Below are 14,852 nucleotides of genomic sequence, written 5' to 3' on the forward strand. Positions count from 1 at the left end.
TCAATATCCTAGTTAATAATGATAGTATTTAGAAAAAACAAAGTAAGCAGAAGTATTTCTTTCATTCAGGCATTAAGGTCTTACTATTAAAAGTTTTTAAAGTATTTTATACCCACATAGTACTATACAAAACCTCGAACATATCTCAGTGTTTTGAGTATTACCATTAAATAGATATCATGGTACTCTATTTAATTTTATAAAGTTAAATGGACAAAATAGTTATTGCTCAAAAATATCCTATAAAGCAAACTGTATTTCAAAGAGAAAACCTTAGAGATCTTATCTTAATGTTTCCTCTAGAAAATAACTTTTCCTTTTGAAATATTTGCATTGTAGAAACTTTTAAGAATTATTAGAGCTTAGAGGAGGTAAATGCTATCCTGATTCTAAAATCTGTTAAATAGCAATGAAATTTTTACAGTTGTTATGAAGAATCGTCTGAAACTTTAATAAACTGCAGTGTTAAGAAAGGTTTGTGATCTGGTTCCTTAATGTTTCAAGTAATTTGTGCTATATGCAACCATGTCGTTTTGATATTTATAAGTTTTTAATATATCCTCTTTGAAGCCTAGGAACATAATTATATAAAATTGGTGAGTGACTTGAGTGAAATTTGATATTATCTTTTCATGTAGATGATGAGTTCTACCCTGTATGTAAGATTTGTTTCAGTGTTATCTAGACATAGGTGGTAACTAATGGAATGGATTCATCATACATCGATTGTATGCTCCATTTTTCAACAAGACAGAAGCATTTTCAAGGCAGCTCACCAAGGTTTAGTCAATACCTCAGAACAGAATAAAGCTTAACTTGGTTATTCTTACTCTTAGGCTTCCAAGATACATGCTGTGTATCTTGGAGTGCCAGTTTCACTCAAAGAACTGGGGTAGAAGGATACATTTTTCATGTTGTAACAGAGATTAGTATATTATGAAATCAGTGCAAAATTTCATCTGAATTTTTGAAATTATAGACAGGATACTTAAACAGCAGGGATGTGAAAAGCTGTTTCAGGCAATATGTCCAAATCTCTTTTTCCCTCCTGCTACCCTTTTATACTCTACATAATAAGCCAGTTAACCTCAAGTATTTAATCCTGGAATTCCGTTGCGCTACAGGATCTATAAATAACCTCTTTCTGAGAGCTGTCATATCCTTTATGTATGTTAGTCATTTATAAGACTTTTTAAAAACTTTGTATATAAGGATTTTATTTCATGTTATATTTGCTCATTCACTTTCATTATCTTTTATTGTTGTTGTTACATTACCAGATATTTATATCTGTAATAGCAGGTATGGGAGATAATTTTATGGCTTAAAATATAATCTCTCTTTTTTTTCAAGTATCACATTAAAATATCATCTCTATATTATAAGCTCATTAAATAAGCCTGCAAAAGACGGTTTGTTTCTGTTGTCCCTTGTTTAAATGAAAGGTAGTTTTAATGTACTCAGTGAAGATGTCAGATTAAGGATTATTTTAGCATTGTAAGAAACAATCAGCTATGGTATCAGATATTCTGAGAAATAAGCCTTTAAATATATTTCAATATATTGTACAATACCTTAGTATGATAGTTAATTTGTTTAGTCCATATGGTTGATCTGAGCCAGGCTGCTGTTTTCAACTTAATATTGAAAAATAAGTAGTAGTTAAATATAGGTCATGATTATTTGATTAATACAAATCACCAGACCCATGAATTAGTTATATAGTTATAGAAATTTTAAATGGTGATCCTTTACATTTGAAATGCGGTTATAGTCTCCAGTCATACCACCCTGAATACACCTGACCTTGTCTAAAATGCACTTGTAAACCCTTTAAAGAAAAGCACATTGAAGGTATAATGTACCATTTACACGTACTCAGTTTAATAACACTGTATTTATCCTTTTTTTGTGTGTGCCAGTGATTAAATTTTTAAATCTTAATATTATGGGGATTTTATTTTGATATTTAATAAGGTCAAATGCGGTCTGGAGAAAGAAACACCCAATCAGAAGAACGGCCATAATCTTCAAGTTAAAAATGAAGATAAAGGGACAAAGGCATGGACACCATCATGTTTAAGGGGACGTGCTGATCCCAATTTGAATGCTGTAAAAATTGAAAAGTTATCTGATGATGAAGAAGTAGACATCACAGATGAGGTGGACGAGTTGTCTTCTCAAACACCCCAAAATAATTCTAGCAGTGATCTCTTCTTAGACTTTCCTAATAGTAAAATGCATGAAACCAATCAAGAATTCATTGCTTCTGACAGCCAGGAAGCTCTCTTTTCCAAGCCTTCCAGGGACTGTCTTCAAAATGAAAAGCAAGATGAAATACTTTCAAGCTCAGAAATTACACTGTGGACTGAGAAACAGAGCAACAGTGACAAAAAATCAGTCGAATTAAATGACCAGAAATTTAATGAATTGATTAAAAACTGCAACAAGCAAGATGGAAGGGGAATAATAGTTGATGCCAGGCAGTTGCCTTCTCCAGAGCCTTGTGAAATTCAGAAAGATTTGAATGATAATGGAATGCTTTTTCCTTCTTCTTGCCAAGTGGTAGAGGAAAGTCATGAGGAAGAAGAGCTTAAGCCACCAGAACAGGAAATAGAAATAGATAGAAATATCATTCAAGAAGAAGAAAAACAAGCAATTCCTGAGTTTTTTGAGGGGCGCCAAGCTAAAACACCAGAACGCTATTTGAAAATTAGAAATTACATTTTGGATCAATGGTAAATAAATTATATTTTATATGTTATTTTAAAACCTGATATTTTGAAGTATTTTAATTAAGCCTATACAGAATTTAGAATTTTGCTAGTAAATCTAGAGATCACTACAGTAGGGAAGATTTAAGATTTCTCGTAATGAATAAAAAGTTTTGGTAAACATTATCACCTATAACTCTTATAACCCATCTTTTTGCCTATTCATTAGATTGTGGGCCTGGAATAAAAGGGATAGATTATTGCTTTTTGAAGCAGTCTCCTAGAACAGTGTTAGGAAGATATAGAGAGAACACCACTGCATGGGAAAAGGGAAATAATTCCTTCAGGTTTATCATGTGCTTTGAGTACAAAGAAAGAAAAATTTGATGACAGCAATAGTATTAAATGTGGCCAGATTGCAGAAACATTTCTCCTAAATAGTGATCTTAAAGTGCTTTTAACTTTGAACTTGTGGCAATAATGTGCTATTAATTTCTTCATCCAGCTTTATCAGGATACAGTTTTCTGATAGTTGAAGCTTATTCTCTAAATTGTCAGTACTATTTATTTGAATTATTTAATGAGGGATAGGGAACAAACCCCAAAATTTCCCCCCTTATTAGCCTAATTTGAATTTTTAAAAATAGCTTAATTAAACCATCATTAAACATTTATAATTGCTGGCTGGGCACAGTGGCTCATTCCTGTAAATCCCAGCACTTTGGGAGGCTGAGGCAGGCAGGTCACTTGAGGTCAGGAGTTTGAGACCAGCCTGGCCAACATGGTGAAACCCTGTCTCTTCTTAAAAAAAAAAAAAAAATATATATATATATACACACACACACACACACACACACACACACACACACACAGCCGGGCATCGCGCGCGCGCACACACACACACACAGCTGGGCATCGTGGCAGGTGCCTGTAATCCCAGTTACTCAGGATGCTGAGGCAGGAGAATCTCTTGAACCTGGGAGGCAGAGGTTACAGTGAGCCAAGATGGTGCCATTGCACTCCAGCCTGGGCAACAGAGCGAGACTTCATCTCAAAAAAAAAAAAATCGTAATTGCTAATACTGTTTCAAAAGCTATCAGATTGTACAGGGCCATCTTTACAGAGAGCTTCCTAGTTCCTTGAGCAGGGGTTCTGCTTTGTCCCTTGTTCTCTTTTGTATCAAAAGCCTTCCTGTCCTACTGCAGTAACTTTCTGCTATAACCTAGAAGGGTTACCAAAGGAAAGCAACTTGCTATAATAAATCAGTAACCTTCATTTTACCCACACAATATAAGTCTTTGGTTTTTAAAGAGGGCTGTATTCTAAAAGGAGGAGGTTTGTTCTTTTTCTTGACTCTTAGTTATCTTACAGATGGCGGAGGTGCTGAAAGTACAACATGTGGGTCAGTGTGGCATCATAGTATAAAGAATACTTGTAAGGAACAACTCCTGACTTTACGTAGTGCTTTACAGTTTTTAAAGAGCTTTCCTACATCATCTTACTTGTTTTTTTGAAACAATCCTGTAAAATATGCAGATGGTATTATGTTTATTTGCTAGAGAATGATTCTGAGATCAGGAGAGGTTTAGGGACCTGCCTTTGATTATACAACCAGTTATTGACACATGAGGACTAAAGTCCTTCATGTGTCTGTAAATCACTCTTTTATTCTACATGGCCTAATTCACACTATTGATAAAGACTAGTTAAATTAGATTTCTATTGGTATCTACTTTTGTTTTTGGAAATAAGAGGGCAAATGGCCAAAATTTAAGGACCTTGAAATAATAACTAACTCAAAAATGTCCATATTGGCCAGAAGCAGTGACTCACAACTTTCATCCACGTACTTTTGGAGGCTGAGACAGGAGGATTACTTGAGGCCAGGAGTTCAAGACTAGTTTGGGCAACATAGCAAGACCCTGTCTCTATAAAAAATTTAAAAAAACTCAGGCGCAGTGTTGTGTGCCTGTAGTCCTTAGCTACTCAGGAGGCTGAAGCAGAAGAATCACTTGAGCCCAGGAGTTCGAGGCTGCGTTGAGCTGGGATCATGCCACTGTATACTAGCCTGGGCAACAGAGCAAGATCCTGTCTCTTAAAAATGTCCATATGAATGATCACTGTATTCTTGTTACTTTAATCAAATTCTATATTTGTTACTTTGAATTTTGAATTCCAAATGAGGCAGATTAATTTATATAGGTACTATAAATTATATGGCAGTAGTTTCCTTAGTCATTTGCCTTGGTTCATGAAACTGGTTAGGTATTGCTGTTTCATTATGGTTATTTAGCAGAACACTGTGAAAGCAAAATTGTTTTGAACAGGAACTCACATTTGTTCAGAAATAGAAGAGAGTGAGTGGTTAGGCACTGGAGGTGGTGTTTAAAAAAATAGAAGAGTTAAAGTTTTAAAATAAGAAGCCTGCCAGATTTGTTTATAGATAAAGATCCTTTTCATAAAAGCAGATGCAGTTGATTCCCTGGTTAGGGGAATATTTTTATTAAAATAGTAACCAGTACCATTACTGAATGCCTCCCGAATACCATGTACTATATTTAAATCATCTCCAATCTTTTTGACAACCTCGTTCTCACTTTATAGATAAGAAAAAGGAGGTTCACAGAGGATAAAAAACTTGTTCCAGGTCACACTAGGTAAAGGGGATATTGGAGTCTGCAGTCTTGACTCATTATTTTCACACTTCCATCTCATGGCCTTGACCCTGACTTTTCACTCTGCCTTGGATGTTCTTCCCCCATATTTTGGCAAGTGTTGCTTTCTTGTCTCGTTGAAGTGCGGGCAAGGGAAATTAGAGGCTTATCTAAAATATCTCACATATCTCCTCCGTTTCATTCTCTTGCTCTGTATTTTATTTTCTTCATAGAACTTGCTACTACCAAAAATACTACATTTTTATTTGTGTACTGTCTCTTCTCCCCTCAACCCCCATGATAATGCAGGCAACATGAGGGCAGATATTTATCTGTTTTGTTTGTTGTTGAATCTAGTTCTTAAACAATGCTCAGAATATAGAAGGTACTCTGTTAGGGGGAAAAGATTGAACATATGAACCATCATTATTCCATGAACAGATATTTTTAGAGTCCTTACCATTTGTTCAGCACTGCTAGATTACTGAGTTCTGTTTAAAGCCTTTTACTTTGAGTAGTCTTCAGTTAGCTCAGTCTAGTTTTTTTCAGACTCCTTTGGTTTCTTGGTAGCCATACTCTTGCCTGCTTTATTGCCTTCATTTGTACAATTTTGTTTCCTTTTCTTGCAGGACACCCTGAAATCTCAACATTTCTATGAAGTTGTGATACACTCCCACATCACAAATTATTTTTACCCTCTATTCTGCTTAGTGAGGCCTACCCTAAACACCCTATCTAAAGGAGTCTATGCCTGTTTGTCCCAGTCTGTCCCCTTGACCTTCTTACTTAGCCCTGTTGCTACCTGAAAGTGTAATATATATTGTTCATCGATTGTTGACAATCCCTCCCTTTAGAATGTAAGATCTGTAAGGTTAGAAATTTTACATTGTTTATCTGTGTATCTCTAGTGCTTAGAACAATATATTTATGGAATAAAATAATGATCACGTGAGAAATACCCATGTTATATGAGATATCTGAATACCTAAATTTATAGTATCTATACTTGAATCCTGATTCTTTCCCTTCCTTAAGTAAGTGCCTTACTCTGACCCTCTTGTTTCCTTATTTCCAAAATGAGAATCTACCTTGTATAGTCATAAAGATTAAGGATATGTAACTCAGCACAGTAATCTGGCATAAGCACTCAGTAATTTGTTTCTACTAAGTTTTTTATTACTCTAATTTTATGTTGTACCATCTAGCAAGGCACATTAAGTATATTCAATAAATACATGTTTTATTATATAAACCTCTTGTTTCTTTCATAATCTTTGGGAGTTTCTTGATTCCCCTTTGGAATCCCTTATAGTGTCTGTTTCTGTTTTCCACTGAGAGTAAGCACTTAATATTTGTTGTCATCATAATTAAAAACAAATATAAAACGTTTAAACATTTATAAGATAGCTGATAATTGAAAGACACTGTTAAGTAAAATAAGAGTAGATGAACCTAAGTAATGTATTACAAATTGGAAACTTCTAATACTAAATCTTTTCTATATATTATCAAAATGCTCTTTGTAATTAAAGATTCAGTTTGTATCTACATAAATAAATTTCTGACTTCAAGGTCCTGGGATAACTGGAATCTATGAATTTACCATTGGGGAAGAAATATTGCTTGTAAAAAATTACACTAATAAGTTATTGTATTATTTAAGGACATTTTATTTCAGAAAAAAAGTACATGGGTATTATATATTAGTATTGTATTTGTTACACATTTATACATTGAAAGGGGTTAAAATGTAAAGATATTTCAATATTTAAAATTTTCCCCAGAAATCTTTTTTCATGTTTTTATTTATCCAAAATAATTGTACTTCCATCTCTTAATTAGGGAGATATGCAAACCGAAATACTTAAATAAGACCTCAGTACGTCCTGGCCTGAAGAACTGTGGGGATGTTAATTGTATTGGACGGATTCATACATACCTCGAATTGATAGGAGCAATCAATTTTGGATGTGGTAAAAATAAAAACTCAACATCTTTTACTTGATATTTTTTATCCTTATAGCACCTATTCATTTCTATGATGGTTAGAATTCAAGTAGTTCTAGGTATATAGAATTCAGAGATGCTTTAACATTATGAAATAAATGTTTTACTAAGATTTTACTGTTGGTTAAACTGTACTTTCATTTGACCTACAACGAAAATTGAGAGTATAATTTTAAAGCTAAAATATTCAATCTAAGTAATAGAAATAATTTAAGAATACAGTTCTTTAGCAGATAAAAGTAAAATTATTTTATGAAAAGTCTAAAAATAGCCCATTTAATTTGCAAATACTGTATTCATGCTAGAAATACTGCCTAGCAGTGTTTAAATAAAGGAAATAATTTGTGAGCCTCTACACTTAAATGTAATAAAAGCGTCAAAATATTTTTCATGGAAGACAATTTCTTGTACCTTAGTTTTTTCAAATTGAAAGTTAATGAATATACATATTTTAAGATATATTTTACTCTTTTTTTTTTTGCTCTGTTGCCCAGGCTGGAGTGCAGTGGTGCAATCTCTGCTCACTGCAACCTCCACCTCCCGGGTTCAAGTGATTCTTTTGCTTCAGTCTCCAGGGTAACTGGGACTACAGGCGTGTGCCACCATGCCGGGCTAATTTTTGTATTATTAGTAGAGATGGGGTTTCACCATATTGGCCAGACTGGTCTCGAACTCCTGACCTTGTGATTCACCTGCCACAGCCTCCCAAAGTGCTGGGATCACAGGTGTGAACCACCGTGCCTGACCTCTACTCTTTTCTTGAATTAACATGACACAACCATTCATAGCTACAAAGTTATAAGGTACATAAAACCTTGTAACCCATGGTTTAAGAATAATATATTCTGTGTTTGTCTATGGAAGTGAGACCACTAATCAGAAAATTTTTTGTCAGATATGATTTTCTTTTATATTGAGCTAGACAGAATTTAATTTGGCCTGGAATATGTCCTTCATTTTAGTGTCTTTGTTTTCCCAAAGCCTTGAATATTGAGACTAGCTTTTCAGGAAAACTAAAGGATTTTTGCTTCCTCAGCCACCAAAAGAAAAATTATATCATGTTTTCTGTATTGGACTGCCAAAGTTAGTAAAAATTAAATTACCCATTTTCCAAATATTCCATGTTATTGAGATTTTCTTATAACAGCATTACTTTTAATTTGAGGGCTGCTCAGTAGCACATCAAATATATGATTGTGAAATAAGAGTCATAGAAGCTCCACTATAGTCAGTGTACATGTGTCTTTCTATTTAACAAATGAGTTTCACAAAATAATAGATGGTTTTGTCTTTCCTGAATTCCAATAGAACAGGCTGTGTATAATAGGCCACAAACAGTTGACAAAGTACGAATCAGAGACAGAAAAGATGCAGTAGAAGCATACCAACTTGCCCAGCGTCTGCAGTCTATGGTAAGCAGTCATCTCTCTCAGTGATCTCTCCACATTGCTGCTTACTAACTATTTAGTGCGGTTTACCTACTTCTCTTGAGCTGTTTAATAAATGGCCATTTAGTAGAAAAACATGTTTCCTCTTGTATTTCACCTTAGCAATTTGCTTTTCTTTGTTTCATTCAATTTCATGTTGCTTTCTAAGGCAAAAACAAACCTAAAAACCCTTAAAACGTGCTAGCAAACTTGATGCAGAAGCATGTTTTCCTAAAGTGGTCTTGGGATGCTTTGTTTTAATTTATAAATCTAATGTGTCTTTTAAAAGTATATAGTTCAGTTTTTTTTTTCTCTCATTTATTTTTCTTTTAAAATTCTTAAGAATCACCTTTTTGGAATAACTAGCCTTTTTTTTTTTAATTCTTAGAGTCAGTTTTATAATATTTTAAAATTTGTAAATCATACTTTAAAAATAAAGTGACCTGCTAGGAGAAAAAGAAACATCTTGTGAGAAAAAACAAAAAAAAATGTGATCCAACACTCTTTTTTTTTTTGAGACGGAGTCTCGCTCTGTCGCCCAGGCTGGAGTGCAGTGGTGCGATCTCAGCTCACTGCAAGCTCCGCCTCCCGGGTTCACGCCATTCTCATGCCTCAGCCTCCCGAGTAGCTGGGACTACAGGTGCCCGCCACCATGCTGAGCTGATTTTCTTTGTATTTTTAGCAGAGACAGGGTTTCACTGTGTTAGCCAGGACTTAATGATCCGCCCGTCTCGGCCTCCGAAAGTGCTGGGATTAGAGGTGTGAGCCACCGCGCCCTGCGGATCCAACACTCTATAAGGCAGAGTCATAATATGATCTTGTTAGTTTTACTAATGGATTAAATTAGTAATAGGTAAGATATGAAAAAGAAAGTATAGGTGCTAAAATAGCTGTTTTTTCGCATTTAGGCTATAAAACATTTCTATCTAAATTTACTGTCTTAAAGGATGTTATCAATTAGAGTTGCTGGATATGGTGCTAGTCATACACTATCCTTTGGGAACTGGTCCATTTTACAGGCGTCACTATTGAGATTTGCAAAACTGGATTTTAGTAATGTAGTCAACCAACTTTGTAATTTTTCTTTTTTTTTTTTTTTCTGAGGCAGAGTCTTGCTCTGTCGCCCAGGTTGGAGTGCAGTGGCGTGATCTCGGCTCACTGCAAGCTCTGCCTCCTGGGTTCATGCCATTATCCTGCCTCAGCCTCCCGAGTAGCTGGGACTACAGGCGCCCACCACCACGCCCCAGCTAGTTTTTTGTATTTTTAGTAGAGACGGGGTTTCACCATGTTAGCCAGGATGGTCTCAATCTCCTGACCTCATGATCCAACCGCCTCAGCCTCTCAAAGTTCTAGGATTACGGGTGTGAGCCACCATGCCCGGCCCAACCTTGTAATTTTTCATTATTTGATCAATTAGGCCATCTCCTTTCTAAAGCTGGAGATAGAATTATTTTGCTTCTAGTTTTCAATATTACACCTCTTGCTGTGTGTTCTTGCAGATTTTCTACCAGAAGTGGTTGAAAAGGAAGCCATTTTCTTGGTGGTTCTTTTTGATCTTAAAAAGATTTTTGTTCCTACTCGGGAGTCTGAGACAGGAGAATCACTCAAACCTGGGAGGGGGAGGCTGCGGTGAGCCGAGATCACACTGCTGCACTCCAGCCTGGGTGACAGAGTGAGACTCCGTCTCAAAAAAAAGAAAATTTGTCATAGTGTTTTAGCTCCTACATGATGAAAGGAAATATAAAAGCTAAGAAGAAATGCTAGCAAAATATAGAAAATCATTACTGATTTTATTTTTTAAATAGCCCTCTGCTGCCAACACCCGGCCCACACCCTACCCACCTGGTACTGGTGCTCCTGCCCTTACCTCGCCATCACTGATTTATGATATTTGTAACCAGAGTGCTAACTATTGAACATAAATTAATAAAATTTAGTCAGGCATAGCCAGAGATTACACTATTTAAATTGATAGATTAATTGACTTTTAGATAATTATTGTTTTCATTTTGTGTGTTAATGTGCTGTGATTTCTCCATATTAATCTTGCTACCTTTTGCTTTACTTTAATCTCATCGCAGCGTACAAGGAGACGTAGGGTCCGAGACCCATGGGGAAACTGGTGTGACGCAAAGGACTTAGAAGGACAAACGTTTGAGGTAACTTTGACCTTTCAAATGGCTCATCAATGAAAACTGGTTTTTAAATATATATTTGTACATCTTAATGTCATATGTGTTGTACTTGTTTCATACATTAACATGTATGCCTTCATTCCCATGTTAATTTGTCTAAAAGTCACCCGTAAACACCAAAGTAGAAGGCATTGGTGGTGCAGTTAACTAGGAGTTTAACTCATTTCAGAACTTTGGTTCTCTGTCTCTGTATTCTTGTCTCTAACTCAAGATAAGAGTGTCAGGAAGTTGGTATGCCCAATTCGTTTCATTAAACATTTATTGGAAGAGGTTCTGATATACCAATTAAAATATTGTTCTAAACATTATAACAGCTAGTGCAGTAGAGTGAATAGAATGTGTGAATGTGTACATACTGGCTTTGTTACTTTGAGCAACTACTTAACCTCACAGAATCTCGTGCTTTTTTAACTTACGAATTGTGAGTAATAATAATACCTCCCTCAAAGGATTGTTGTCAGAAAAAAATGAGGTAGACTATATAAAGGTCCTAGTACTAGGTATTCAGTAAGCCTTGTGTGCACAAGGTGCTTCACAAACTTGAGTTGTCTGTCTTTCCTCCTCCGCATTTCCTGTCCCCAATTTCTCACCTGAGTACTATTCGAGGCACAGTAATTACTAATTATCCTTCCCATAAGGGGCTTGTATTTCTAATAGGAAAGACAAAACCTATGGTAAGTTCAATAAGGTTGGTCCCAAGAATTGTAAGTTTCTCCCAAAGGGTGTGATCAGGGCAGGTTTCATAGAGTATGTGGGGTATAATCTGATCTGAAGGATCTGCAGAAGAATCTCAAAATGGAGATGAAAACACTTTAGGCTGAGGGAACAAAGCTGGAGACATGGGAAAATACCAGATATACTCTGGAAAAGGTGCATAGTTCATTTGGACTAGGATGTAAGGTTGATCATAGAAATGGAATAAATAGAGATTTACTTTATTTTATAAACACTCATAAAGGGCTTCCTGTGTGTCAGACACTGTCAGTATTTTATAAACATTAACTCAATCTTCAAAATAATACCATGATAGTGGTATTATTGTTTACTTTTTATTATTACTTTTGTTGTTCCCATTTTTAAAGATGAGGTAGCTGAAGCATGAAAGCTTTAGAATTTGCCTAGAGTCACCAAGCTAGTAAATAACTGGGCCAGACATTCTAGATCCAGAATCTGTTCTTAATCATTACTCTGTACTGTCTCTCAGTTGTGAAAGAAAACTCAACACAGTAGAATATGGTAAGTATAAATGGGAAATGAAAGACTCAGGTGATTCTGAGGTTTTTGAACCTGGGTGACTGGTACCATTGACTGAAATGGGAAAATCAAGAGGAGTAAATTTTCAGTTTGGGATGGCCGTATCTTCTGAAACGATTTTTAAAAAATACAGTCCAGCCTTTCTACATGTTGGTAGCAAAAAGGAAACCCATCTATATCAGTTTAGTCTCTGTTGTCCTCACATGCCCTTAAATTTGGTTTTAAAGGACTATTTTTATTCTGCCTCTTAGTAGTTGATGGACTCCTTAATCAGTTGGCATTTTGTTTTAGCATCTCTCTGCTGAGGAGTTGGCAAAAAGAAGAGAAGAGGAAAAAAGCAGACCTGTTAAATCTTTAAAAGTGCCAAGACCAACAAAAAGGTATAGTGTTATATAAATGTGGTTTTTAAAAATTTGTCACAAATGGCTAGATAATGTATGAAAAAATATTCAATAGCTGCATTATATTGTTCACGTTAAGTTAAAAAAATACTGCTACAATTTTTTGGATTTTTTTGTTTCACTGATTATGAATTTGGGAGACCTTGAACAAACATTCTAAATTTGTTCAGATTCATTGAACGTACGATCCAGCATATGTTGTAAAGGGGCCTTGTTTAGAACAGGTTGGTTATTCAACTCTAGACACTATGGACAGGAAACTTCATGAAATGACCGAGTTTTCTTTGGGTGGTACTAATTGTTAGCAAGTTGTTGGCATGGTGGTTGTTTTCTAATGCATGTATAATCTAAAATTTGAACCTTTTAAAATTAAGGGTCACCAAATAAGTTAAATGCCCCAATTTTCTATTCCCTCTTCCTGCAGATGTGCCATTGAATAGACTGTAGTTTTGTCAGTGTACCTTTTTAAAAAGATACCCAGGAATGCCACTAGATTATATTTTTGCCTGATAAATGTCCTTGGGTAAACCTTAGGTTCTCATTTATAAAACAATAATTAAAATAACACTGTTAGCTGTGTTTTAAGCACTTTATTAGCTCATATAATCTTCATGACAACCCTGTGCATTAGTTAATATTCTCACTCCCATTTTATAGGTGAGGAAACTGAGAGGCGTAGAGAGGTTTAATAACTTGCTCACACTGTTAAGTAGTGGAGCTGTTGATTTTAAACCCAAGTGTTAAGCTAGTCATACCCCTAGTCATTACATTATATATTCATACCCCTACCCCTAGTCATTACATTACCTCTTTAAAATAAAAATTTAAACTTACACAGTTGTCGTGAGACTAAATTAGATAAGCTATGTGAAAAATAGTCATCCATAAGCTGGGACTCCTCATCCAGTATCCAGATAATTGATTTTCTGCCTCTATATGTGAGACTTACATTTATTGTGATTTTCAAGTCGCTGTCCAAGGTCTTCAGGATCTTTTTGAGTCCAGATCCACTTTTCTTGTTTTAGCCTTTGTAGCACTGCATCATTAACATTTCAATAAGCTTGCCTTGCCTGCCATTAATCACTGATAGAAATGTTTAATTGGAAATGTAAACCTCATTGCATATATTTAAACAATGAAGACATTCATTCTTCAATCAGCTATATAGATTACCACAATTAACCCATATATCTTTATCTTATGCAGAAGGATAATCATAACAGATGTCTTGTTTAATTTCAGATAAAATATATTTTAAGTCTTTAGTTTCTAACAGATCATTCCTATGAATAGTGTCTATAATAAGGTCTACTGATCATGACTTTTCATGAACTCATTATTTTGCTTAGTCACCTCTTCACTTGGTTAAGGATCACAAATCAGCTGTTTCATAATTTTTTCTAGAATTTTACTACTATTCAACATCTAATTCGTCCTTTTCTGCAGTCTGCTTTTTTGTATTGTGAAACAAGCTCAATAATTGTCCATTTCTAGTCCTTCAATAACTTTCCCATTCTCTGCAGTTCCTCAACAAACATTGACAGCGGTTCCATATCCGTGGTTCTTAAGTACTCCAGGATGTTCTTTCTGTGCTATTTTCTCATCTATCTTGGCCTTCAGTTTCTTTTTTGTTGATTAAACACTTTCTAATTTAAAGGTCTTTCTTTATCCAACAAGTATCTTTGAATGTCTACAGTATATGTCAGGCACGGTTCTGATCACTTGGGATACATTATTAAGCAAAACAAAATGTTCTCTTGAAGCTAACCATCTGTGGTTGAATGAGAACGGAATTGCCCTGCTCTCTTCCAGTTGTGTTAATGCGAATGTATTCCTGTGTGTTTTTCTTTCCCTGAAGATAGCCTAAAAAACCTTTTTATTGTTCTTAATATAGTTTTCAAGCCTCAATTCTTTACTCGTCAAAGACTTTCTGATATTTCTCAGATTTATGTGTGCTTTTGACTTCGCTTAGGTTCTCCCTTTTTCACCTCTTTTTACTTTTTCACTTCTTGTTTTTTGGAGACAGGGTCTCACCCTGTCACCAAGGCTAGAGTGGAGTAGAGTAGAATGGTGAAATCATGGCTCACTGCAGCCTCCACCTCCTGGGCTTAAGTGATCCTCTCACCTCAGCCTCCCGAGTGGCTGGGACTATAGGCACACGCCACCATGCTCAGCTAATTTTTAAATTTTTTTGTAGAGA

The 14,852-nt window shown here is 35.3% G+C and overlaps 1 protein-coding gene across 8 annotated transcripts in view; it reads left to right on the forward strand.

Annotated features, from left to right (window-relative positions):
• MYSM1 (Myb like, SWIRM and MPN domains 1) overlaps positions 1–14,852 on the forward strand; it is a 44,539-nt gene that overhangs the window by 14,754 nt on the left and 14,933 nt on the right. For all 8 annotated transcript variants that reach the window (XM_015140697.3, XM_015140716.3, XM_015140704.3 and 5 more), the window contains exons 8-12: positions 1,978–2,738; positions 7,211–7,341; positions 8,684–8,787; positions 10,884–10,961; positions 12,543–12,631. In XM_015140697.3, the coding sequence (XP_014996183.1) occupies positions 1,978–2,738; positions 7,211–7,341; positions 8,684–8,787; positions 10,884–10,961; positions 12,543–12,631 (1,163 nt within the window). The remainder of the gene's footprint in view (positions 1–1,977; positions 2,739–7,210; positions 7,342–8,683; positions 8,788–10,883; positions 10,962–12,542; positions 12,632–14,852) is intronic.

The sequence above is a fragment of the Macaca mulatta genome, chromosome 1 (assembly GCF_049350105.2).
Source record: "Macaca mulatta isolate MMU2019108-1 chromosome 1, T2T-MMU8v2.0, whole genome shotgun sequence".
Classification (NCBI taxonomy): Eukaryota; Metazoa; Chordata; class Mammalia; order Primates; family Cercopithecidae; genus Macaca; species Macaca mulatta.